Source organism: Antechinus flavipes, chromosome 6, assembly GCF_016432865.1.
Source record: "Antechinus flavipes isolate AdamAnt ecotype Samford, QLD, Australia chromosome 6, AdamAnt_v2, whole genome shotgun sequence".
NCBI lineage: Eukaryota > Metazoa > Chordata > Mammalia > Dasyuromorphia > Dasyuridae > Antechinus > Antechinus flavipes.
The window spans coordinates 249,607,382-249,630,718 of record NC_067403.1 but is presented as its reverse complement, the minus strand read 5'-3'; the positions used below and the strand labels follow the sequence as shown (position 1 = coordinate 249,630,718).

General features: G+C 33.4%; 1 protein-coding gene across 1 annotated transcript in view; it reads left to right on the top strand.

Moving 5' to 3' along the window:
- The window catches only part of LOC127541637 (butyrophilin subfamily 1 member A1-like), a 60,613-nt gene that overhangs the window by 269 nt on the left and 37,007 nt on the right, over window positions 1-23,337 (top strand). Inside the window, exons 2-4 of the mRNA XM_051966856.1 lie at window positions 14,090-14,437; window positions 17,925-18,203; window positions 20,797-21,014. Coding sequence (XP_051822816.1) covers window positions 14,090-14,437; window positions 17,925-18,203; window positions 20,797-21,014 — 845 coding nt within the window. The remainder of the gene's footprint in view (window positions 1-14,089; window positions 14,438-17,924; window positions 18,204-20,796; window positions 21,015-23,337) is intronic.

The window sequence follows — 23,337 nt, the reverse complement described above, 5'->3', positions numbered from 1 at the left end:
AGTTTTTCTTCCTTAAGGTATGGATTCCTAGATTGAGAATCTTAATGTCTGTCCATATTAGCATCTTGGACTTATTTTCACCCTCCAGTTTTGAATGGTTGAAACTTTGATTTGGAGATGAATAGGAGCAGCGTCCAACACCTTCTTCATCCCCGTGATGGTCATTTCTTTTTTCTTGCTTTTCCTGCCTATTTCATCTTCTTCCTCTGCTTCTCTCTCTTGACACCACTTTCTCTTTTTTGTGCAGTTAACTGAAGCTAGGCCTTCAAACAGTCCTGTCTACTCAGAAGAGTTTACTGAGTCTCTCATAGAAAGACCCATGACTGGGGCGGCCAGGGAAGAGGCCAGGACCTAGCTGGAGTGTCAAGATGTCTTTCCTGAAATGGAACTGGCAGAAGACCAAGAGCTAATTATTTATGGAGATATTGACATGATGATGCTCCATGTAGGCTCAGCAGGAGCAGCAGACTAGTTTATGAAATATATATATTTGATGAGAGCTTTTTAAAATGCCTTACTTTCATGTACAATGGAGTATTATAGAGGGCTCATCAAAGGGGGCAGAGTCATTTAACTCTGACACCAGCTGTCCTGGTTGGACACATTTCCTGCTAATCCCCAATGTAGAGAATTTGAGCCAAAGGGTCACTGTGAGAGTGTTGGGGGGTTGATTACATATAGTATTTCTAATTTCCATTAAATGATTTCTCTTGGTGAGTATAACACATTTCTTCCTCAAAACCCCATAATTTCTTATACAAATTAAATTTCAGGTCAAGTGAAAAACTATAATACACATTACAAATATCTCTATCACTTTATATAAATATATATGTACATATATATCATCTGCATATGTGTACAAACACACAAAATACATATAATGTACACATAGCATGAAAACATATATCTCTATTTATCTATATGTTTGCTCACATATAAACAAATATCCTCATTTAAATTTATATAAACACATATATCTATATAGACATATAGGCACATCTTTATGCCCACATATACTTACACACACACATGCACACACACACACAAATACAAATGTGTGCAGAGGAGAATCATTTAAAATAACAAAGACATTGGAGCTGAACAGTTAAGTCCTTTAGATATCAGAATGAAGAGTTTACATTTCACCCTAGAATTAATAGAGATCCCCTAAAAGTTGGGGTGGGATGCTGACATGGTTTAACATGGGCTTTTTGAATCCTGAAAATCCATGATACATGAAATTGGCTAAAGAGAAAATGCACAACATGGATTTTTCTCCTGACAAAAGATTATTCCAGACTTGGGAAGGAATGAGAACAAATATTATTAAATATTTACTCTCTGGTACATTATAAATATTATTTCATTCATAAATATCATTTATGAATAAATATTATTTCATTTGATCTTCACAACAACCCAGAAGATGGGTGTTATTATTATCCTTATTTTACATTTGAGGAAAGTGAGGCAAACAGGGAATAAGTGACTTGTCACTAAGGTCACACAACTGGTAAGTGTGTAAATCAGATTCACATTCAGCTCTTCCTGGATCAGGACCTGGGGTTCTATCCACTATCCACCTTGCTTTCTACTATTAATGTAATTATGAGTACTCTTTTAAAAGAGGCTCCATTATCATGTAGGGTTATAATTGAACTGTTTCACTTTCCTTTTCCAGGTCAGATAAGATTTCCAGGAAAGAGGATTTCCAAGTCATGACAGTGGCTCTTTTGGAAGATACAATAGCCTTCCCAAACCAGATAGCCTGGGCTGCTATGTAACCTCATCCTTTAGGTTGTCTCCCTAAAGAGGGACATGTTTTCAGTAGCCTCAGACACTTACTAGCCAGGTGATCTTGGGTAAGTCATTTGATCCTGTTTCCTTCATTTCCTTATCTATAAAATGAACTGGAAAAAATGGCAATCTACTCCATACCTTTGCCAAGAAAACCCCAAATGGGTCATGGAGAATCAGATAAGACTAAAATGACTGAACAACAGCAACAGCAGTGTTCCAGTCACTGTCTTGAGCACTGGGGTTACAAATATAAAGAAAAAAGTCATTGTCCTCAAAGAATTATGTTCTAAGGGCAGAGATAAGCCACCAAAATGAGGGGAAGTGTCAATACCTGGATTGTTGTCAATATTTGAAAAGTTTGAAGCAGAATTGAGAGGGGAAAGATTAGTCAGAGTGAATCTCTTCCCAAAATGAAGTCCAGGCACAATTTACTTGTAGGAGAAGGGGCTGGCTTGGCAGAGGAATGTTCCTGTGTTAGGTGAGTCCAGGTCATGTAATCTCTTTCAGGGGGAGATAGGGGCTGAGCATGGAGACAAAATTCAGATCAGAAACAGAGCTAATACTTGATTTAGGTACAACAATAATCTATTTTTTTTTTACACGGCTCTCACATGTACAAAGTGCTGTCTTGACAAATCAGGTAAATATTTTATAACTGCGGGTTGTAGTGGGTGACTTCTAAGGGCGCCTCTAAAGAAATATCAATTGATCCCTAAAATTGGCTAAGTAGGAAAAACACAGCATGGATTTTCTATTGAAAAAAGATAATTTGGACTGAACCTTTATGATAAATAAATGGCTCTTTGATTGAGGGACAAAGGTCCCAAAGTACACAGTCCACAAGTTTTCTGCTTTCATTTTCCACTGGAGCTTGGCAGGTGGCATGGCTCAGGACAGCGTGGGCAGTTTAGTGGTCTCATCAAGAGAGCCAGATCTCCGAAGAGGAGGATTCTTTTTCTGTGAAGACTAATAGAAACTCTGACTTTTAGCTGGGATTGAAGGAACCTCAGAACTTATTGAATCCATTTCCCTTTTTATTCAGATGAAGAAAATAAGTCAGAAAAGTTAAATGACTCGGCCATAGTAATAGCTACAGTGACTCTGATGGGATGATATTGAGATGGAATGCCTCTTTCTTCGAGATTTGCCCTTTGTCCTCTTGGTCCTGCTCCCCTGGTCAGTTTCAAGTGAGTGGGAGATGCTGCCGAATTCATAGCCAACTTTCTGGTCTCTCCAGAGAGAGATTCCCTGTGTCTCTGGGCCTCTCTATAGTGTTTTCTGTTCTAAATCTCTCTTTTTACCTTTTTTGATGTTGAATATTTTCTAAGTGAAAAAGGATGGTGGTGATTAAGGAAGAATAATTGTGTTTAGTCACATTTCTGTTTCAGATTCCAATCAAGTTAATGTCTTCATATCTTCATTAGATCCTGTCATGTTTGCAACTGCTCTTGACTATGGGATTTCAAAGTGATTTTGATAATCTTGATTAAAAGATATAGGCCTATTGGTTAATTCCCTTTATTTGCTTCTCTTGGTCATCCTGAAACAGGGGCAGGGTCTTGAGTCACTCGAGCCATGTGTCTCTTTTCACCTTCCAGCCTCTTTACTCACCTTAAAATGAACATTGAGTCATATCATACATAGGTATCCTGGGAGCTGCTTGGGGAAGGTGCTCCCTCCCTCTTTGCCTGATTCATTTTAGTTATGAAGATTGTTGCTAGATCTTCAGTGCTCCCAATCTGGATGAATAATTTTACAAAAAAAGTTATTTTACAAAGTCTTTATTTTTGCCAACTTGAGGGTTCCCAAGAACATTATTTTCATTTGGTTGATGATGTCTATTACAAAGAGATATGAGTTCTTTCATTAGAATGTGAATTTCTAAGGGTAGAGATCATGCTTTTGCATTTTTTACCCCTGAGTTTAGCACAATGTCTGTCAAATAGTAAGTGCTTAGCAAATGTTTGCCGTAAGACTCATTACTTGTACAACTTTTCCTAAGGAGACCCAGAATATGGACACTACCATTTACCTCATCCCTCTTTCTCTTATTCTGTCATACCCCTTCCAGTTTCATTGTAGGCACACCGCCTCTGGAAATCAATAAGCTAACTTTGCTTGCATGTCCCTAGTTAGAAAAAACTCTTCATGTTGTAGTCCTTAAACTCTCTTCCCAAGGTTAGTGTTCCCCCTTTCCTAATAGTCAAAGTTCTGTCAGACCATTCCATACTCTCTTGTACCTGAGATTTCTGCCATTCAGGTACAACATCTTAAACACAGGGCAGATCTTATTTTAGGAGTAATAATTCTGGCAGTCATCTCATCTATGTTTCCCCTTGGACTATTGCCCCATCATTCCACAATATGCAGTAATTCTACTTTTTACTTTCTTATCACTGATTGTTTCTTCATCCTGGACTCTTTTCACCGTTTCCCCCTTGCTGAGGCTTTGCACAAACACTTTTCTATGCTTAGAACATATTCTTTCTAAGTTAACCTAGTGAATGCCTACCTATCTCACAAAACCCAACTTAAATGCTTCCTCATCCTCTAATGAGACTTCCCTGATATTCCTTTTCTTAAGAATGATTTTTCCTTGGCCTCAGACACTTAACTGGTCTCAGACACTTAACACGTGATCCTGGGTAAATCACTTAACCTCAATTGCCTCAGGAAAAAAAAGAATGATTTTTTCCTAGCACTTTGCTTTATAATTCCCTTATATATAATTATTTATCCTGGGACATTTAATGATATTTCCCTTCTGTATTTTTTTCTTTTCTCCCAGCAAGAATGTAAGATCTTTGAGATCAATGACAATCTGTCACTTAAACAGTGACATCATTTGTATAAAATTAACAGCATTTTGCTTTATCACAAGAAGGTTTTTAATAAGTACTGATTATGAGATTTATTGACTGATATTGATCATTTTATCTGAATCTTGTGGGTTTCAATTTCCAAAAGACCATTTCCTTTTTTAAAACCATATTTTAGTTTGTGAAATAAAATAAACATTTTCATTACCCATAAAATAAGCACATAAACATTTACATAACACATAAAAGAGATGATTGTAGATGAAAATGAAACTATTTTATACAACTTTCTATTGCTTTTAAATGTTTAATCAAGTTCTCATGAAAATTTCTTTTTTTTTCTTTCTTCTCCTCTATTCTCCATTCTAGAGAAGGCTACTATTAGACAGAAATTTGTATATATTATTTAAGACCACATGGATGTACAAGAGAATTCTACCAAACATTTAAATATAACTAATTCCAATACTGTACAAGATGAATTTTTGATAGAATTCCCTTATATATCCATCTGGTACTGAATAAATTTATTCAGATATTCCATTTCTCCTTTCGCTAATCTCAGCAATTTATATATATATGTATATATATGTATGTATGTATATACATATATGTATGTATATATATGTATGTATGTATATGTTGTTCTTAAAAATATTGCTCTTGGTTCTGCTCATTTTGTTCTTCATTATTTCATATAAGTCTGTTCATTTCTTATAATACAGTAATATTCCATCACAGCCATATATCATAGCTTTTCCAGCTCATCTCCAATTGTTGGGCATCCTCTGTAATTTCTGTGTTTTTTTCCTATTACAAAGAGAGCTGCTATAAATATTTTAGAACAGATATATCTTTTTATTTTTCCTTAATCATCTTTGGAAATAGACCTAATAATGGTCTCACTGATTCAAATGATATAGATCTTAATAATACAGATAATAACTTTTTGTGTATAATTTTAGAACATTCTCCAACTTGGTTAGATCAGGTCACAATCCAATTTTTCCAGAACTCTTCCAATATTGATCACTTTTTCCTTCAAACATTATAGCCAATCTGGCAGTTGTAAAATAATCATTTTAAAGTTGTTTTGATTTACTTTTCTCTATTTAGATATATTTATAATTTTGATTCATAATTTAGAACATTTTTTTCACATGACAATAGGTTCCATTTCTTCATTGAAAAGCATCTTGTTCAAATCCTTTAACCATTTATCAATTGGAGTACCATTGATATTCTTAAAGATTTTACAGAGTTCTCCATATTTTTGAGACATGAGACCTTTACCTCAGAAACTGCCAATAAAATTTCCCCCACCATTTTCTGCTTTCTGTGTGGTCTTGTTTTATTTGTACAAAACCTCTTAATTTTTTGTACTTGAAATAATCTATTTGAACACTCCATTCTACTCTTTACATTTTGTTTCCCCCATAAACTGTTAAACTATCCATAAGTCTGATAAATGATATATTCTATGTTCTACGAATTTTCTTGTAATATCTCTCTATATATTTAGGTCATGTATCCATTTTATCTTATCTTGGTAAATTTTATAAAGAATTGATCCATATCCAGTGTCTGTCATACTGCTTTCCAATTTTCCCCCAATAATATGTACCGAATAATGAATTTTTATCCCCAAACTTGTCTTTACACTTGACAAATACAAGCTTATTCTATCTGCTGTTGTAAATTTTATGTCTCCTATGTATTATTGATCTATCTATTTCTTAGCAAATAACAGGCAGTTTTGATAATTAATGCTGTATCACATAATTTATGGTCCTTTTTACATCTTTTCCTTGACTTTTTGCTTCTCCAGATAATTTTGTTATTTTTTTTCCAATTCAGCAAAATAGCTTTTTTGGGATAGTATTTAATATATAAAGTATTTTAACTAAAATTGTCATTTTGTATATTTGCTCTACCTAGCCATGAAGTGTTAATATTTCTCTAATTAATTAAATATGATTCTATTTGTACAAAAATTTTTTAAAATATTTTTGTTTATATTGTTCCTGAGACTGTTTTGGTTGGTATACTTCCAGGTATATTATTATATTGTATAATTATTTTAAATGGAGGTATTTCTTACTATCTTTTCTTTCTTGATTTCATTTATCATATATGGACATTCTGATTGATTTGTGTGGATTACTTTTGCATATTGATACTTTGCTAAAATTATTCATTATTTCCCCTCACTTTTGAATTGAGTCTTTGGGAATTTCTCAGTCTATCACCACATCAATTGAAAAAAAGAGATGGTTTGATCTCTCATTTTCCATTTCTTTTTCTTATTGCTATTGCTGGAATTTCAATGCAATATTGAATAAGATTCATGGTAGTGGGCATCCTTATTTCATATTTGATCCTACAGGGAAAGCTTCTAGTTTATCTGTATTATAAATAGTGCTTGCTGATGGTTTAGATAATATTTTAGCTAATTTAGAGAAAAATCCATCTATACCTATACCATCAAGTTTTTAATAGAAATGTATGTTGTATCTTATTAAAAACCCTTTTCTTCATATTTTTATATATTAATTATTTCTAATTTTATGTTTTACATAAGCAATTATGTTAATTGTTTCTTAACATTAAACCATCCCTGCATTCCTGCTATAAGTCCCACTTGGTCATATTGTATATTCTTTGTAATGTATTGTAATCTTTTAGCTAGCATTTTATTTAGGATTTTTGCATCCATATTCATTAATGAAATTGGGCTATAATTTTTTCTCTGTTTTTGCTCTTCCTAGCTTAGGTATATTCATTTTATTTGTTTCACTAAATATGTTTCATAGGAACCTTTCTTCACCATTCATTAAACCATTTGTTTAATATTGGAATTAGTTATACTCAAATGTTTGATAAAATTCACCTGCATATCGATCTAGCCCTGAATAAATTTATTCAGATATTCTATTTCCTCTTCTAATAATCTAAGCAATTTATATTTTTACATAATGTTTCACTTAAATTTTCAAATGTTTTGATATATAATTGGGTAAAATAATTCCTTATATTAAGTCCTTATGATTTCATCTTTGTTACTGTTATATTGATGCTTTTCATTTTTGTGCTAGTGATTTGGTTTTCTTCTCTATTAAAAAAATGAAATTAACTAATGAGCTATCTATTGTAGTATTATTGTCATTCTTTTAAATCAAATTATTGGTTGTTTCTATGATCTGTTTTTTTTTTTTAACAAACCCATTCTTTAAAATTGTCATTTAATTTTGAATTAGCTTTTGATCAATATTTCTATGGTCCTTTATAAAATATAATTTTTATTGCATTGCAATTTGAAAATGATATTTTAAAAATATTTCTGCTTTTCTGCTTTTGTCTGAAAAAATGTTATATCCTAGTACTTGATCAGTTTTTGTAAATGTACTATTTCCTGCTGAGAAAAGGTATATTTCTATTTTTCATTCAGTCTGCTCCAGATGTCTATTCTATCTAGCTAATCTAAAATTATATCCATTTCTTGAAATTCTTTTTTATTTATTCCTTTGCATAGGACAACAGATTTATTTATTTCTAAGAGGGAAAGATACTAATAAATTGTATTATTATACTACTGTCTATCTCCATCTGTAATTCATTTAACTTTTCTTTTAAAAATGTAGATGTTTGGTATTTATAGGTTTAGTATTGATATTACTTCATTGTCTATGGTAACTTTTATCCAAATGTAATTATTCTACTAATCTCTTTCAATTAAATCTATTTTAGCTTTATCTTTGTCTGACATCATATCTGCCACTTCTTCCTGTTTTTCTTGCATTAGTTAAAGCAAAATAACTTCTACAATTCTCAACTTTAATTTTTTGTATCCTATTTGAATCCCATGGTTTCTTGTAAACAACCTGTTGTTACATTCTGATTTTTAATCCATTCTGCTATTAGTTTCCATTTCAAGGATGAGTTCATCCCATTTACATTCAAAGTTTAATTCCTATTTGTGAATTTACCTCTATCTAATTTTTATTCGCTCTTATTTTTCTAAATCTCTCTCTCTCTCTCTCTCTCTCTCTCTCTCTCTCTCTCTCTCTCTCTCTCTCTCTCTCTCACACACACACACACACACACACACACACACACACACACACACACACATATCCTCGTTACAGTATTCTCTCTCCTTACTCTCCTATTCTTTATTCTACCCACTCCTGTAAGGGTCCCTTTCTTCTCCTCTCTCTCATCTTCTTAAGTCTTAATTTAAAAATCCTTCTAAAAGCATACCCTCCCCCATGCCTTCTCTCCCACTCCTCTCCCCTCTCTACAAGTTTAGAAGACTTTCACACTCCTTTAGATGTACATGTTCTTTCCTTTTAAACCAAAATCTAATGAGAGTAAGGTTCCAACATTACCAGCCCTTCTCCCCAACCTGTTTCTTCTGTATCAGTGTTTCTTTTCACATACCCCATTTTATGAGATAATACTCCTTTTGATCTTTTAATATATGATTAAAAACACCCCATGATACATAATTCACTCCTAACCCTTCTTTCAAACTACCCTAATAATGGTGACAGTCTTAAGAATACCGATAACATTTCCATATATAATAAGTGAAGAGTTTTATGTAAAAGAATTTCTTGTAATTAATATTTAATGTTTTACTTATGTTTCTTCTGGATCTTTTATATTTAATTTTCCATTGAGTTTTGGTCTTTCATTTCATTGAAATGTTATTTTTATTTTATTTTTTCAGATTAAGCTCAGTTTTGCTTGGTAACTTATTCTTGGTTGCAACTCCAATTCATTTGCTCTTTGAAATAAGATGTTCTAAGATCTCTCGTTTTTAGTGTAAAAATTGCCAGGTTTTGTGAAATCCTGGCTATATCTCTGCAGTGTTTAAATTGTATTTTTTTTTGTTGCTTAAAAAGGTTTCTCCTTAATCTGGGAATTTTGAAACTTGGATATTCCTGTAATTTTTCCTTCTGGGATCTTTTTGAGGTGATGAATGATATTGTTGTTTTTCTATTTCTCTCTTACCTTCTTGTTCTAAAATTTCAAAGGAATTTCCCTTAATAATTTCTTGGAACATGATAGCAAAATTCTATTTTCTATCATAATTTCCAGGAATCTGGATATAAGAATTTACAGTGCATATCCTCAAACTATTCTCAATACTAGTTATTTTTCTAAAGGGCATTTGGAATTCTCTTCTGTTTTTTCTAGTTTTATTATTTCTTGATGTCTTAATAATATTATTCAGCTTTTCTTGCCCAATTCTAGCTGTCAAGGAATTATTTTCTTCCCTAAGATTTTGGATATCTTTTTCTCTTTTCATAATTTTCATGGATTGGTTCCTCCCTTATTATTTTCTTGATCTCTGTTATTTGATTTTTGAATTCCTTTTTAAGTTCTTCCAAGGATTCTTTATAGACTTGTGAACATTTGACATTACTCTTTGGTTTTAGGAATGGCTTAATTTTTTTAACCTCATTATTTTTCTCTGAATATGAACCCAAATTTTCTTTTACACATAGTAATTACTTATAGCTTGGGTTTTTTCCTTTGTTTACTCATTTTTATTTTTATTTTGTTTTGTTTTTAGTAGCTTATTATTGTTTCCAGGCTCTAATCGTAAATTGTTTTAGTGTTGCTTCAGATGTCATGTTCTCATTATTATCATTTTATGAATCCTGTGTGCAGTCTCAATCTCGAACATTTCTCACTTCTTCTGTGTCACAGTTAGGACCACCAAGCTTACTTTTTAGAAAATGTTCTTGCTTTCTCTGCCAACATGCTCACTATGAGAACATGTGGTCACTCAGACTCACCCACAGACATAGCCCAGGGTTACATCTGCTCAATGGCACCCAAGAATTTCTTTCCAATCATGATTGCAAAATGCAACTGACTTGTTCCTAATTTTATCAAAGTAAACCATAACTGAATTTATATGACTGGTCTCATCAACATGCCAAAGTATGAATTTGATAATTTCACAATAAATTTTCCACTGAGTTTGATTTTACCTTGTAATTTCCAATTTCATTTCTCACCTCTCTCTTCAAACTTGAACTGGGAATTGTTGTACTTGCATACAAAGGAAATCAATGACTTATTTGTATAGGTTGAAATAGCAAGTTATGGTGAATGAAGAGAATTCCATGATTTTGTATCTATTCCTTTTTCCAAAAAAGTGTTAAAATCATTTATATATCCATTCAACAGGAAAAAATCACTTCATTTGGATAGAATATTTTGTAAAAACAAACACCAAAACAACAACAACAAAAACCACAAGTGTAATTTTTTCTCATTCTGATAAGTTTTTAACTGTCTTCCATCCTTAATCTAATTTTGTTCCTATTTCTGACCTAATCAGAAAATAATATTCCAACTCAACCTCCATCTTTTTGCTGTCATTATTACCTCTCCAGACACTAGTTCACCCAACTAGGACATCACTTTTCAGATTTTCTATCATTAAAATTTTTTCGGTGTTCTCATATTATATATATAGAAGTTTTATCTATATAGAAGTTTTTTTTTCCTCTGTCAACTCTCTGGGGTTTATTCCCTTTAATTTTCTGCTGTCAACCAATCCATTCCTAAGTGATGACTTTAATTTTCCCTTACAACCTCCTTATCATCATATCCCATTAATCAAGAAAGAAAAAAAAGAGGGTTAAGTTCGGATTGGTCTGGGATTTAGAAGAATTGGGTCCTACATGCAAACTTATCTACTAAGAAGATAAGATAATATTTCTGTCTTATACTCTTTTTCCTTTTCCAAACAAATACACACAAAAAGAGTGTGCTTTCCCAAAATTCAAGTTAATTTTTGTGATTTTATTTTTCAATTAGAAATATGCAACTTTAGCCTTTTACTTTCTCAAAAAAGAAACTTGCTCTTCCCCAGAAAACATCTTAGCAGAAAGATATGTTTTTCTCAAAATTATGATTTTTTAAAAATTCCCCCAAAAGAAAATTTTGTAACAAATTACAATATGAATTATCATCTGATTTTGAAACAAGTATTTTTTTTATATATCTTTATTTATATATATCTTATGCTTCTTATTTTTATATCACATTCATTTTCTAATATTTTCCTTTCTGCCTAACAACCTATAACCTTTCTCTTCTAACAACAATTTTTATTTAAAAAAAAGAGTTTTGGTAGGCTGAGGAGTGAAGTACTATGGAAAAACCAAACAATATCAATAATTTCAGATAGTTCCTGTATTCCACATTCATAGTCTCCCACATCTTTAATTTGGTGGGTGCAAGGTTTATCACCATATTTGAATCCATTCAGGTTTGTCTTACTCTTTTCATTTAAACTGTTTTATTCATTGTGTATATAACATTGTGATGCTGGTTACTTTACTTTGGATCAGTTCAGAAAAAAAATTTCCATGTTTTTCTGAATATTTAATATCTACTGTTTCTTTTAACAATTAAATTTCATTTTATTCATATTGATGGGTATTAGTTTGTTTTTGTTTCTTTGCAATTATAGAATGTGGATATTTTAGCACATTTAATACTTTTCTGTCTTTGAACTTCTTGTGTCCCTAATACTGTATGGATTCTATGGGTCAAAGGCTAAGGACATTCTAGTCATATTTAATTATAATTCCAAACTGTCATGAACTATCTGCATTTTTGTTTTTCTTCCCGGGTTATTTTTACCTTCTGAATCCAATTCTCCCTGTGCAACAAGAGAACTGTTCAGTTCTGCAAACATATATTGTATCTAGGATATACTGCAATATATCTAACATATATAGGACTGCTTGCCATCTAGGAGAGGGGGTGGAAGGAGGGAGGGGAAAAATCGGAACAGAAACGAGTGCAAGGGACAATGTTGTAAAAAAATTACCCTGGCATGGATTCTGTCAATATAAAGTTATTATTAAATAAAATAAAATATAATATAAAAAATATTTCCAAACTGTCTTTTAGAACTGTTGGACCATTTCTCAGTTGTTCCAATAGTTTCTCAGTGTGTCCTGAAGCCTCTTTAATATTTTTCTATGTTTTTCATAACCTGGTAGTTATTTTGATTGTTAATTCTTCTGTTACTAATGATTTGAAGTTTATCTTTAATCAGAAGTTAAAATTTTGAAATTCTTTGAGACCTTTCTCCCTTCCTCCCCAAATCCTTTCATTATCTATTGTTTGGGACCAGGCTTTTCATCTTGTATGTTTATGTCAGTTCATTACATAGCTTGAACATCAGATCCAAATCAGAGATAATTTAATCCAATATTTCCCCCAAAGGATAGTTTTCCTTTTTATCCTTGGCTATCTTGATATCCTTCCTTACTGACAACTTTTTAAAGATTGTGTAATTTTTGTTGAGTCATTTCAGTTGAGTCTAACTTTTTGTGATCTCATTTGGGGTCATCTTGGCAAATATATTATAGTGGTTTGCGATTTCCTTTTTCAGGTCATTCTACAGATGAGTAACTGAAGAAAACAAGGTAAAGTAACTTACCCAGGGTCATACACACTAGTAAGTTTCTGAGCCTGAATTTGAACTTAGATCTTCCTAACTCCAGGACCAATGCTCTACCCACTGTATCATCTAGCTGCCCATCATATAATATGTGATTTAATGAGCATTGCAGATGTTCGAAGCAATTTATAAAAATTATCTTATAATCCTCAAAACAATCCAGGGAGATAGAGTCTATTATTATCCCTATTTTATACTTGAAAAAACTGAGGCAGATCAGGTGTCTAACTTAGGGTCATATAATTATTAAATACCTGAGACAGAATCTGAACTCAGGTCTTCCTGACTGCACCTTATATTACATATGAATTTTATCTTTTTTGATCTCTCTTATTCCCAGTTTGGTTAAGAATTTGCTTCTAGCCATATTTCTTTACCCATTTCCCTCTATTTTTTAGTAGATTTGTAACTTATTATGGCATCTAATTAAAGGTTAAAAGAAGTATTTTATGCAATTTAATTATAGTCTCATTTTCATTTTTCAGATGCCTGACTTGACTATATTTAGAAATAATTAAAAACTAAGGAGAAGCTGGGACAAAGGAGAAATCTGTTAGCCATCCTAGTTTTAATTGCATATAGGTTTATGATAATTTGTTCCTACTTGACCTTTAACAAAGAAGTCAATGTTTATTATCCCATCAATTTTAGTTCTCTTTCTTTCACTGAGAAAAGTGAAGAGGAGAGTTCGCCATTGCTTGTGCTGCCCAATCAGTAGATAGAAAGCTACTGCTTAGAAATATCTGTGGGAATGTTATATTGTGTAAGATAGGGAGTTTCTGACTTTCCTTCAGATGATAAGATTCTGTGTTTTATCAAATGAGGGCTGGGATTGGATTATTTCTGAATGTATTTTTCCACATTTAAATATTCATGTCTTGCTATGTGGTCATACTGTACGGTTCTCTTTTACCCCAATTCTTGAATTAATCTTGGGCTCACCCCTGACTCTGTCTATATTTTCCAGGGAAATTCACTGTGATAGGACCACAACAACCAATCATTGCCATAGTGGGCAGAGAGGCCATATTCCCATGCCACCTTTCTCCCCAAATCAATGCCCAGGACATGGATGTGATATGGTTTTATGGAGAATCTTCACAAGTGGTACATCGCTATAAATATAGGCAGGATTATCTGAATCATCAGCACCAACATTATAAAGGGAGGACAGAATTTCTTCGAGATTACATTTCCATTGGGAGTGTGGCCTTGAAGATTTGTCATATTCAGGCCTCTGATGAAGGGAAGTACCGGTGTTTCTTTGAAACTCCTTATGTTTATGAGGAAGCAGAGTTCCAAGTGTTTGTAGCAGGTGAGTTTGTGCCAGGTATCCTGGGGCATGTTTGGCTAGGGTAGAAATCGTGGTGTTTTTCTGATGGGCGCACATAGAATCCTAAATATCAAAGAAGAGGGACAAAAGTAGGCAGGGCAGGTGTAATCTACATTTATTTATATTAGAGGCAACTGATTGAACTGGTAGTGTCTGAAGGACTAATCTGAGGATGAAGTACAAGAGTTCAAGGGTTAAGAGAGTGAAGAGCATTTTAGATATGATACAAGTAACTCAGATATAATAATTAGAGCAATTCAAACCTGGCATATGAATATAGACAAAGAATATTTCTGGGGATGCAACTAGAGGGAGATCATGGGGCAAAAGATATTTAGTCAAATGTGCAGGCTTTAGGTAATAGTTTTGCTCATAGTAGTGTATATTGACCACTTCAATACCTTTTAAATTGAGAGAAGCATTTTCAAACATCTCATGAAAATAAAATAGAATGAATTGTACTTAAGCTATATGGGCTTCCATACACACACACACACACACACACACACACACACACACACATTATATATATTTATATTTTCTTCTTATTTACATAGATATATATGTATAGTATATGTGTATATATATATATATATATATATATAGTGTGTGTGTGTGTGTGTGTGTGCTATAAAAACAAAAAGGGACTCAAATCTCAAAGATCATCTAGTCTAATCCTAATCTGAACAAAAATCCTTTGTATAATATCTCTAACAAACTGCCAGTCAGTCTCTTTTGTGGAAGTTTTCCAAAGAAATTAAACTGATTGTTTCTTGAGGCAGTCCATCCAGAACTTGAATAACTCTTATTACAAGAAAGAATGTCTGCAATTTCCCTTCTGAACCTTCCATCAATTGTTTCTACTTCTCTTCTTTGGAATCAATCAGAATAAAATCCATTCCTCTTCCATTTGACAACTTTAAATACCTAAAACCTTATGTCTTCTTACCTTGGTCTTCTCTTTTCCTTTCCTGTTCCTTTAATAAATCCATCTTCCTAAGGCATATTCCCTGTCCATTCCCTAGTCTAGTCATTCTTTCTTTGAAATGAAAATGCTTCATTTGTTAATATTTATTACAGATATGACTGAAGATGCAGATCCAAGAAAACAGAGTAAAGAGAACATTATCTAGCTAAATGATAGTTAAATTTCCCTCTAAACAACTTTAAAATAATGTGTCAAGTCAAATTTGAATAACTGATAAGAAATTGAGGGGAGACATTTTTTCTTTCCAGGATACTTTAGCAGGTCAGAAGCAGTGTCTGTAGCCCTTATATGGAGACTGACTTGGAGAATGACAGTTACACCAAAACAGGGCCCTGGAACAAGTGGTGGTAGTAGGAGCAATAACAGCAATAATGAAAGCTCTCACCACAAAGAGATGGAAAGGGGACTGAATACTTGCTAAGAACAATATTCCATGGAACCCATATAATAGCATTTGGCATAGGGTCAGGAACAATTTGGCAGCTCCATTGCATATTAACCAGTTCTGGAAATGGAATGGAAAGAAGAACTTGCAGTCACCAATGAGTAGAGGTCCTAAATCCAGGATCTTTGTTCCAGGGCAGAAAGAAGCATCTGTGGCCCCATGGACGCAGGAGCCACAGTTTCTAGTCATAGGTTCAATAAATAAAGAAGTTGGGCTCACTAGACAGTTGTGCACTGTCTATGTAAACCAGGAAAGCAGACAACATGTCTCTCTCTGGATTATATCACCTTGTTTAGCTACATAGAACCAGCTGCTAGGTGAAAAACCACTAAATGAAAAAGTCTGACACTTGGAAAAGTAATTGTTCACTCAATCCCAAACTCTAACAGGAAATAGGTTGGAATAATGAAGAAACAACAAAAAAAAAGGAACAACTGACCTAAAAAATAGATAGAGAATAGTGCTTTAACTATATGAAATCCATAATCATAAAAATCCTAGATATTATATTTCAAGAAATTATGAAGGATACCTGCTCATATATCTCAGAAAAAAAACAACATAATAGAAATTCCCCAATCATCTCCTGAAATTCCAAAATAAAAAATATCCACAAATATTGTAACTGACTTCAGAGCTCTGGGGTCTCTGCTTATTTGATTTTTTCAATCACTTTTGTTTGCAAATAGTCAGAAAGAAATAATTCAAATACAGTGAAACCAGTCAGGGTCACACAAATTTGGTGACTTCCACATTAAAGTGGATGGTGAGATTAGGATATTCCAGAAAACAAAGGAGCTAGGATTACAGCAAAGAGTGCCCTAGGACAACAATCAAGAATACCCAGTAAAATAGAATGTAATCCTTTAGGAGGAAAGAAAATATTCGATGAAATAAAGGACTTTCAAACATTGCTAATGAAAAAACTAAAGCTGAATAAAATTTTTGTGTTCAAATACAAAACTTAAGAGAAGCATAAAAAGATTAATAGCAAAAAGAAATCATAAGGGATTCAATAAGATTAAATTGTTTGTATTCCAAAATGGGATGATGATATTGTAACCTCCAAGATCTATATCTTAACTAAGGCAGTTAACATCTATTTTTACTGAGGGTATGCTCACGATTCTGTTATGTTGTCATGATATAAAAAAGGAAAGGATAAAAAAAGGATGTATTGGGAGAAGAGGGAAAGGAGAGAAAAGGGGGGAAATTATCTCATATAGAAGAGGCATGCAAGGAAGAGTTTTTACAATGGAGGGGAAAATAATTTCATGGTAGAAGCAGGTGATGTTTCCTCTGATCCTCATTTGCATTGGTTCAAAGAGGGAAGATCTTATGTGCACATTTAATTGGGAGTAGAATCCACTTACCCAACAAGAAAAAAGGAGAGAGCTGAGATAACAGAATTGAGAGGAGTGATAAGAGGGAAAACAATTTAAGGGAGGCAGTGTCCAGAAACAAACAGCCCTTTGAGATAGAATATGATAAAAGTGGGGGGAAAAGAGAGAATGGTAAATAGAAGAAAATAGGATAGAGAGAATTACATAGTAATCATGACTATAATTGTGAATGAGATAAATTCACACATAAACAGAAGCAATAGCAAAATGTAAAAATATGCAAATGTTTTACATGACTTCATATATCTAATGCATATCGTATTCTACCAATGACTGGTGGAATGGCTGGAAGAATGGAAAAGTTTTGAGCTGAAAATAAAAACATGAATGTTAAAATATTTTTTATAAGTGGCATAATTGAACAAAAGATAGGGTTTGACTAAGAGTCAGTAATAGAAAGATCACTTGCTCTGTGGGAGTTTTTCAGTTTCAGGTGTGTCCAATTCTTGCCAAAGAAATCCCTAATTGGAAATACATATTGTCATCCCAGAAACAGAGACATATAGTAGTTTTTTTCTCATTTGATGCTTTCCTAATAATAACATTTGATAGACATAATAAGGAGGAGTAATATATAAATGCCTCTTACTTTCTAGGAAATAATTTTACTTTTGTGTTGCTTTCCTTTCCTAGGCAAAGGCTCTGCTCCTCATATATACTTCACAAGTGATGGAAATAAAAGTTTTAGGTTGGTATGCACATCTACAGGGTGGTACCCAAAGCCTGAAGTTCACTGGAGAAAAAATCAGGAAAAGTTATTGTCACAATACACTACAATCAAGAAGAAAGAAAATGGACTATTTTCTGTTGAAACATCAATCATGGTTTCCACCAATTCCACAGGGAATGTTTCATGTTTCATTTGGAACTCTCTCCTCAGACAAAAGTTGGAAGCAACTATTTCTGTGTCAGGTTAGTTTCCTCTCTGAGCACTAAGGACAATTTTGTGAACAGACTGAGTAGACTTTTTGGTAGAAAGGGCAAAAGAAATATTCAGGATTTCCAAATATTTCTTCCATTCATGTGTTATAATGCCAAAATTTCTGCCTTTAAGACACATAAGATTTCAGACATAGAAGTAATTTTAGAAATTATACTCATTTTACATATAAAGAGGCTGAATAAGGGTAGTAAAATTACTGCATTGATCTATAAACATTTACTAAATATTTCCTATGTTCCAAGCACTTTCCTAAGTTTTAAAGGAATATGAAGAAAAGAAATTAAAAAAAAAAAACAACCCAACAAATAAAATGAAAAAAACTTAAACCCACCCCAAAGCAGTCTTTATTCTCAAGGAGCCCACAGGGAGGCAACATGCAAGCATCTGTGGACAAACAAGATAAATGCCCAGTAAACTGGAGATAAACCCTAAAGGAAGCAGTGACATAATGAAGGTTTTATAGATAGGCTTCCTTCTTTGCAGAGACTATATTTCTTCTTTCTACCACCTAGTGGCTAGGCATCTCAAATGATGAGAGGGACCAAGAGTTCCTCTGCTCATGAACCTTGTGCCTTCCTTTTCCTGCTGAGTGTAGTATGTCCCTGAAGGAAAAAGGGTCCTGCCATCTTACATCTTCCCAAAAGCACATTTCCCAGTCCCAAATGAAAGACTTACATCTGTGACAGCATTAGATAAATTCCCACTTCCTGCTGCCAGTCCAACCTCCCAACTGGTATGTGGAGAACCTCTGGTGCAAAGAGCACCTTTGAGTTCAGGTCCACAGCATCTGTCCTTTGAGGGAAGAGTAATGGAAAAATTAGTGATAAATGGGACAACCTTCTCTGAGAATGCAGATTTGCTCTCAGTCTGCTGCCCTCTTTTCTTGCCTAATCTCCATCCTTCTGAAGAAGGAGGAGTAGTGAAGCAGGGTCAGCCATCTTACCTTTTGACCATGTCCCTTGCATTTCAAGCTGCCCTTGCCTCTAGCCCCAATATCCAACTTCTATTTTGGAAGAGAGGTGCTCTCCACTCAATGATGAACATTCTCATACCTGTCCATGCCCTTCACATTCTAATGATTCTGAATCTCTATAGATCATCTTTCAAACCCCACACCACCTGTGTAACCAAAGTTCTTATTACTCCCTCCCACTCCAAAATTTTAATCAAATATCATCCAGCTTTTCCAATGTATCTTTTGGAAAGCCATTGGTAACAGACTTCTCTTCATCCTAAATCTTTTCTTCTAACACTTTCTGTCTGCTAGGTCTTTTTGTAAGCTGACTGTCTCTGGATGACACAGCTTCCCTGGCTATTATTTCCAGTATCAACCTTTACTCATTATCCAATAGGTCAATGGTCAAAGTGGGGAAATTGCATTTTCCTTGTTCCACATTGCCACTTCCAGACTTTCCCTCTGCCTCCTTCTCTCAATCACTTCTCTTTTTGAAGTTTCATTCTATTAACATTTACCACAAAATTAAGTTCCTGGTAGAGATTTTCTATAGAATCCCACATTAATCTCCTTTCCCCAATGAGTTTGGTACATGGCTCATTATTTTTCTCTCCTCCCGAACCCCTATACTTACAATAGGAAACATCGATATTATATACTGAGGTATGAAGATGTTAAAAATGTAAATTTTGATAATTTAATTTTAATAAAATGCTTTCAATTGTAATTTTATTTATCTTAATTTATACTTTTAAAAACCTTATTCTGAAAAACAATCCATAGGCTTCATCAATCTGACAAAGTGATTCAGGACTCACAAAAGATTAAGATCCTTTTCCCTGGGAAGAAGAGATACAATACATTAGGTATCTGCTTTGATGATGGTCTTCCTCTAAAGTTATTTTGACCATTCAAGCAAAAAGATATTTATAGAGCAGAGCAGACATACCCAAGACTACCAGTGCCATGGATCCTTATTGTACCCCGAGTTCTTTCTGTCTTCTCAATTTAGCCCACCAGACATTTCATTGCTTTTTACTGAAATGCTTTGTATGTGAAGGGCTGTCCTTCTACACATATGCAAGACAACAAAGGCAGTGCTCCTTTTCCTTCTCAATTAAATTGGTTGCAATCAGTTAACAAGCATTAATTAAATAGTTTCTATGTGTCTGGAACTAATCAAGGAACAGAAATAAAATGAAAGATAAAAGACAATCCATGTTTTCAAGCATCTCACAGTTTCACTGATTTAGGTGCAAATAATTTCCATTTGGACCAAAAAACCCCTCCCTCTTTGGAGCATTCCATATAGTTTCTATTCCTGACCCTGTAAGCTGCCTTCCCTGCTGTGCTAATACTCAGATCTGAGAAGAAGCTATGTTTGCAGGAGTTCAGAAAATTCTTTGACCAGAACATTGATCAGAAAATCAGGGACCACCCTCTGGAGACATTTGGGAGTTGGGAATTGAATGATCCAAGATTTAGTTTCTTTCTCTGTAAAATGAGGACATTTCACTATTTAATGCAATCACCAAATTGAGCACTAATTTAGTGATCACTAAAGACTCCTGATTCTATTATATAACTCTATGGTTTGAATTTTTCAGATGACTTGTTTCCACATAATACTCCCTGGAGAGTGATATGGATTGTGACTGTGGTCCTTTTCAGCATTGTGATTCTCATCATTATTTTTGTGACATGGAAGTTAAAAAAAGGCAAAGGTAAAGATAAAAGTAAATGTGGATTATTCCAGCATGAAGCAGAACCCAGAGATACTGAAATAGAAAATACTCAAACAAGAGCAATCCATCTGTCAATGCAGGTTGGTTCCTTCTAGGCAAGGAGGAGTGTTAATGAATTTTGAAAGCACTGAAAGGCTAAAGGCCTTCTTTAGGGCTGCACAACAAGCATGTGGCTACAGCAACTCTCTAATATATATCTTTCTGATTTTGAGAATAGCTCCTCATTTACTATCCCATGCTTCTTCTTCAAAATATATACAAATACATCTGGCATATTATATATGTACAATATGTTTACATGCATAAATATATATGCATAGACATACATATGTGCATATGTAAATACCTATATATGTATACATATCTATGTATATCTTTATCTAGATATTTTGATTAGTATAAATGCCTAAATAATCTACAAAGGACATATTAAGAAAGATGTCACCACATTACAATATACTGGAACTAGTTACAGTATTACTATGTGTCCTCCAAAATTTTTTCAAGGTATTTCTTCTGCTTGCTTGAGGTTTCCTGATCCCTATATTTTGTGAACAGATAATTTAATGTCTTATCCCATGTAATTTTGTCCAGGACATCTAGAAATTAAATTGATGAGGAGTTCCCCAAATCAACATAGTCATCCAGTCTCCCTATTTGTACAGGTGAAACCAAAGAAGTTTGGATTTTTCCTGTGAAGAATGTGTTGTGTCAAAACACAGTTTCTTAATTAAAGAATTGACAAAATAATGGAAAGTTTGAAAAAGGGAGTGGATAGGAAGCAAAAAAAAGTAGCTAGTGGAAGTTGGCATTATCTAAGAATTGCAGATTAAATATGAGAGTGACCTTAGAGACCATATTGTTTCACTTTAGAGGTTTCATTTTATAGATAGAGAATAGAGGTTCAGAGATGCTATGATTTTCTAAAGTACACAAAGATAACATGGGTGACAGCTGGGATAGGTAACAATATTAGATTATAAGGAATCTTAGAGAATGTCTAATAAAACATACTTAATCTAGAGATGGAAAAAATGAGAAAATAGCTTTCCCAAGATTACAGAATGAATTAATTTGAGACCAGGCTCCTGATCTGTCTTTTGAACTCTAGTTCAAAAGTCTATTCCTCTACATCTATAAGCCCGAATATACTACAGAATGGAAGTATCAAAAGAGGCAATCTAAATGTTGCAAATGCATAATGAGAGACTAATTTTCTCTCTCTCTCTCTCTCTGTATCTCTTCATCTCTTTGTCTCTGTCTCTCTGTCTGTCTCTCTCTTCCCCTTCACTGGAAAGATAAAAAAGAACTTGGTGAGTAATCATTTCTTCTTATTTATCCAAATATATGTATATGGTGATACAACAAAATAGTGGAGGATGCTGAGAACTGAGTTGGTAGGGAGCCTCCAGAATCAGGTAAACAGTCCAGGACACCTCATTTTTTAGAGAAGAGAACTTGACAACCTGGATTTTTCCTGTAAAATGTTTGCTTTGTCAAAACATTGTTTCTTGGGGGAAAAATGGAAATGTTGCAAACAGTCATTGAATCAGAGCAATAATAAATGAGGCATCTGGTGGAAATTTGAAATTTTTTTCATTATAGATGGAAAATCAGAAGTGACTTAAGAGGTGATACAGTTCTCTGGCTTCATTTTACAGATGAGAAATAGTGGTTCACAAAGGTTTTCACTATCTAAAGATCACAAAAACATGAATGTGAGAGCTAGGAAAGATTCACATATTGATAAATAATAAGGAATCTTAGAGAGTAGTATTTTCTTCTTTATTATTAAATTATTTGTGTATAGTTATACAACACACCACTGGAGGATGGTTAGAACTGAGTAGATCAGAAGACTTCTAAATCAATGAACTAATTCAGACCCCTTAATTATTGAGAGGAGTACTTGATAGCCTGGATTTTCTTTTAGATCTTTGTGTTGTCAAAATACTGTTTCAAGGAAAAAAGAATGAAAATTTTGAAAAAAGTCAATGAATGGGAGCACTACCAAATAAGGCATGTCTTGGAAACTGGTAAGATAAAATAATCAAATTATAGATGGAAAATCTAAAGCAACATATAAGGCCATGCAATCTTATATTTTCATTTTATAGGTGAGAAAGTAGAATTTCAGAATGGTGGTTAATTATTTCTAAAGATATCAAGATGTGGATCTTGGATAGATTTAATACTGTTAAATGATAAGGAATCTTCTAGATTATATTCTACAACTCTATCATTTTACAAAGAGTTAGAAAATGGCTTTCCAAAGCTGATAAAGTGATTATGAGAAAAGTCCCTCTATATACTTTTGAACTCTAATTCAGTGTTTATTCATCAAAATCAATAGGCATGGAAACTTTTTAAAACAAAAGTATCAAATGAGGGATTCCCAGTACT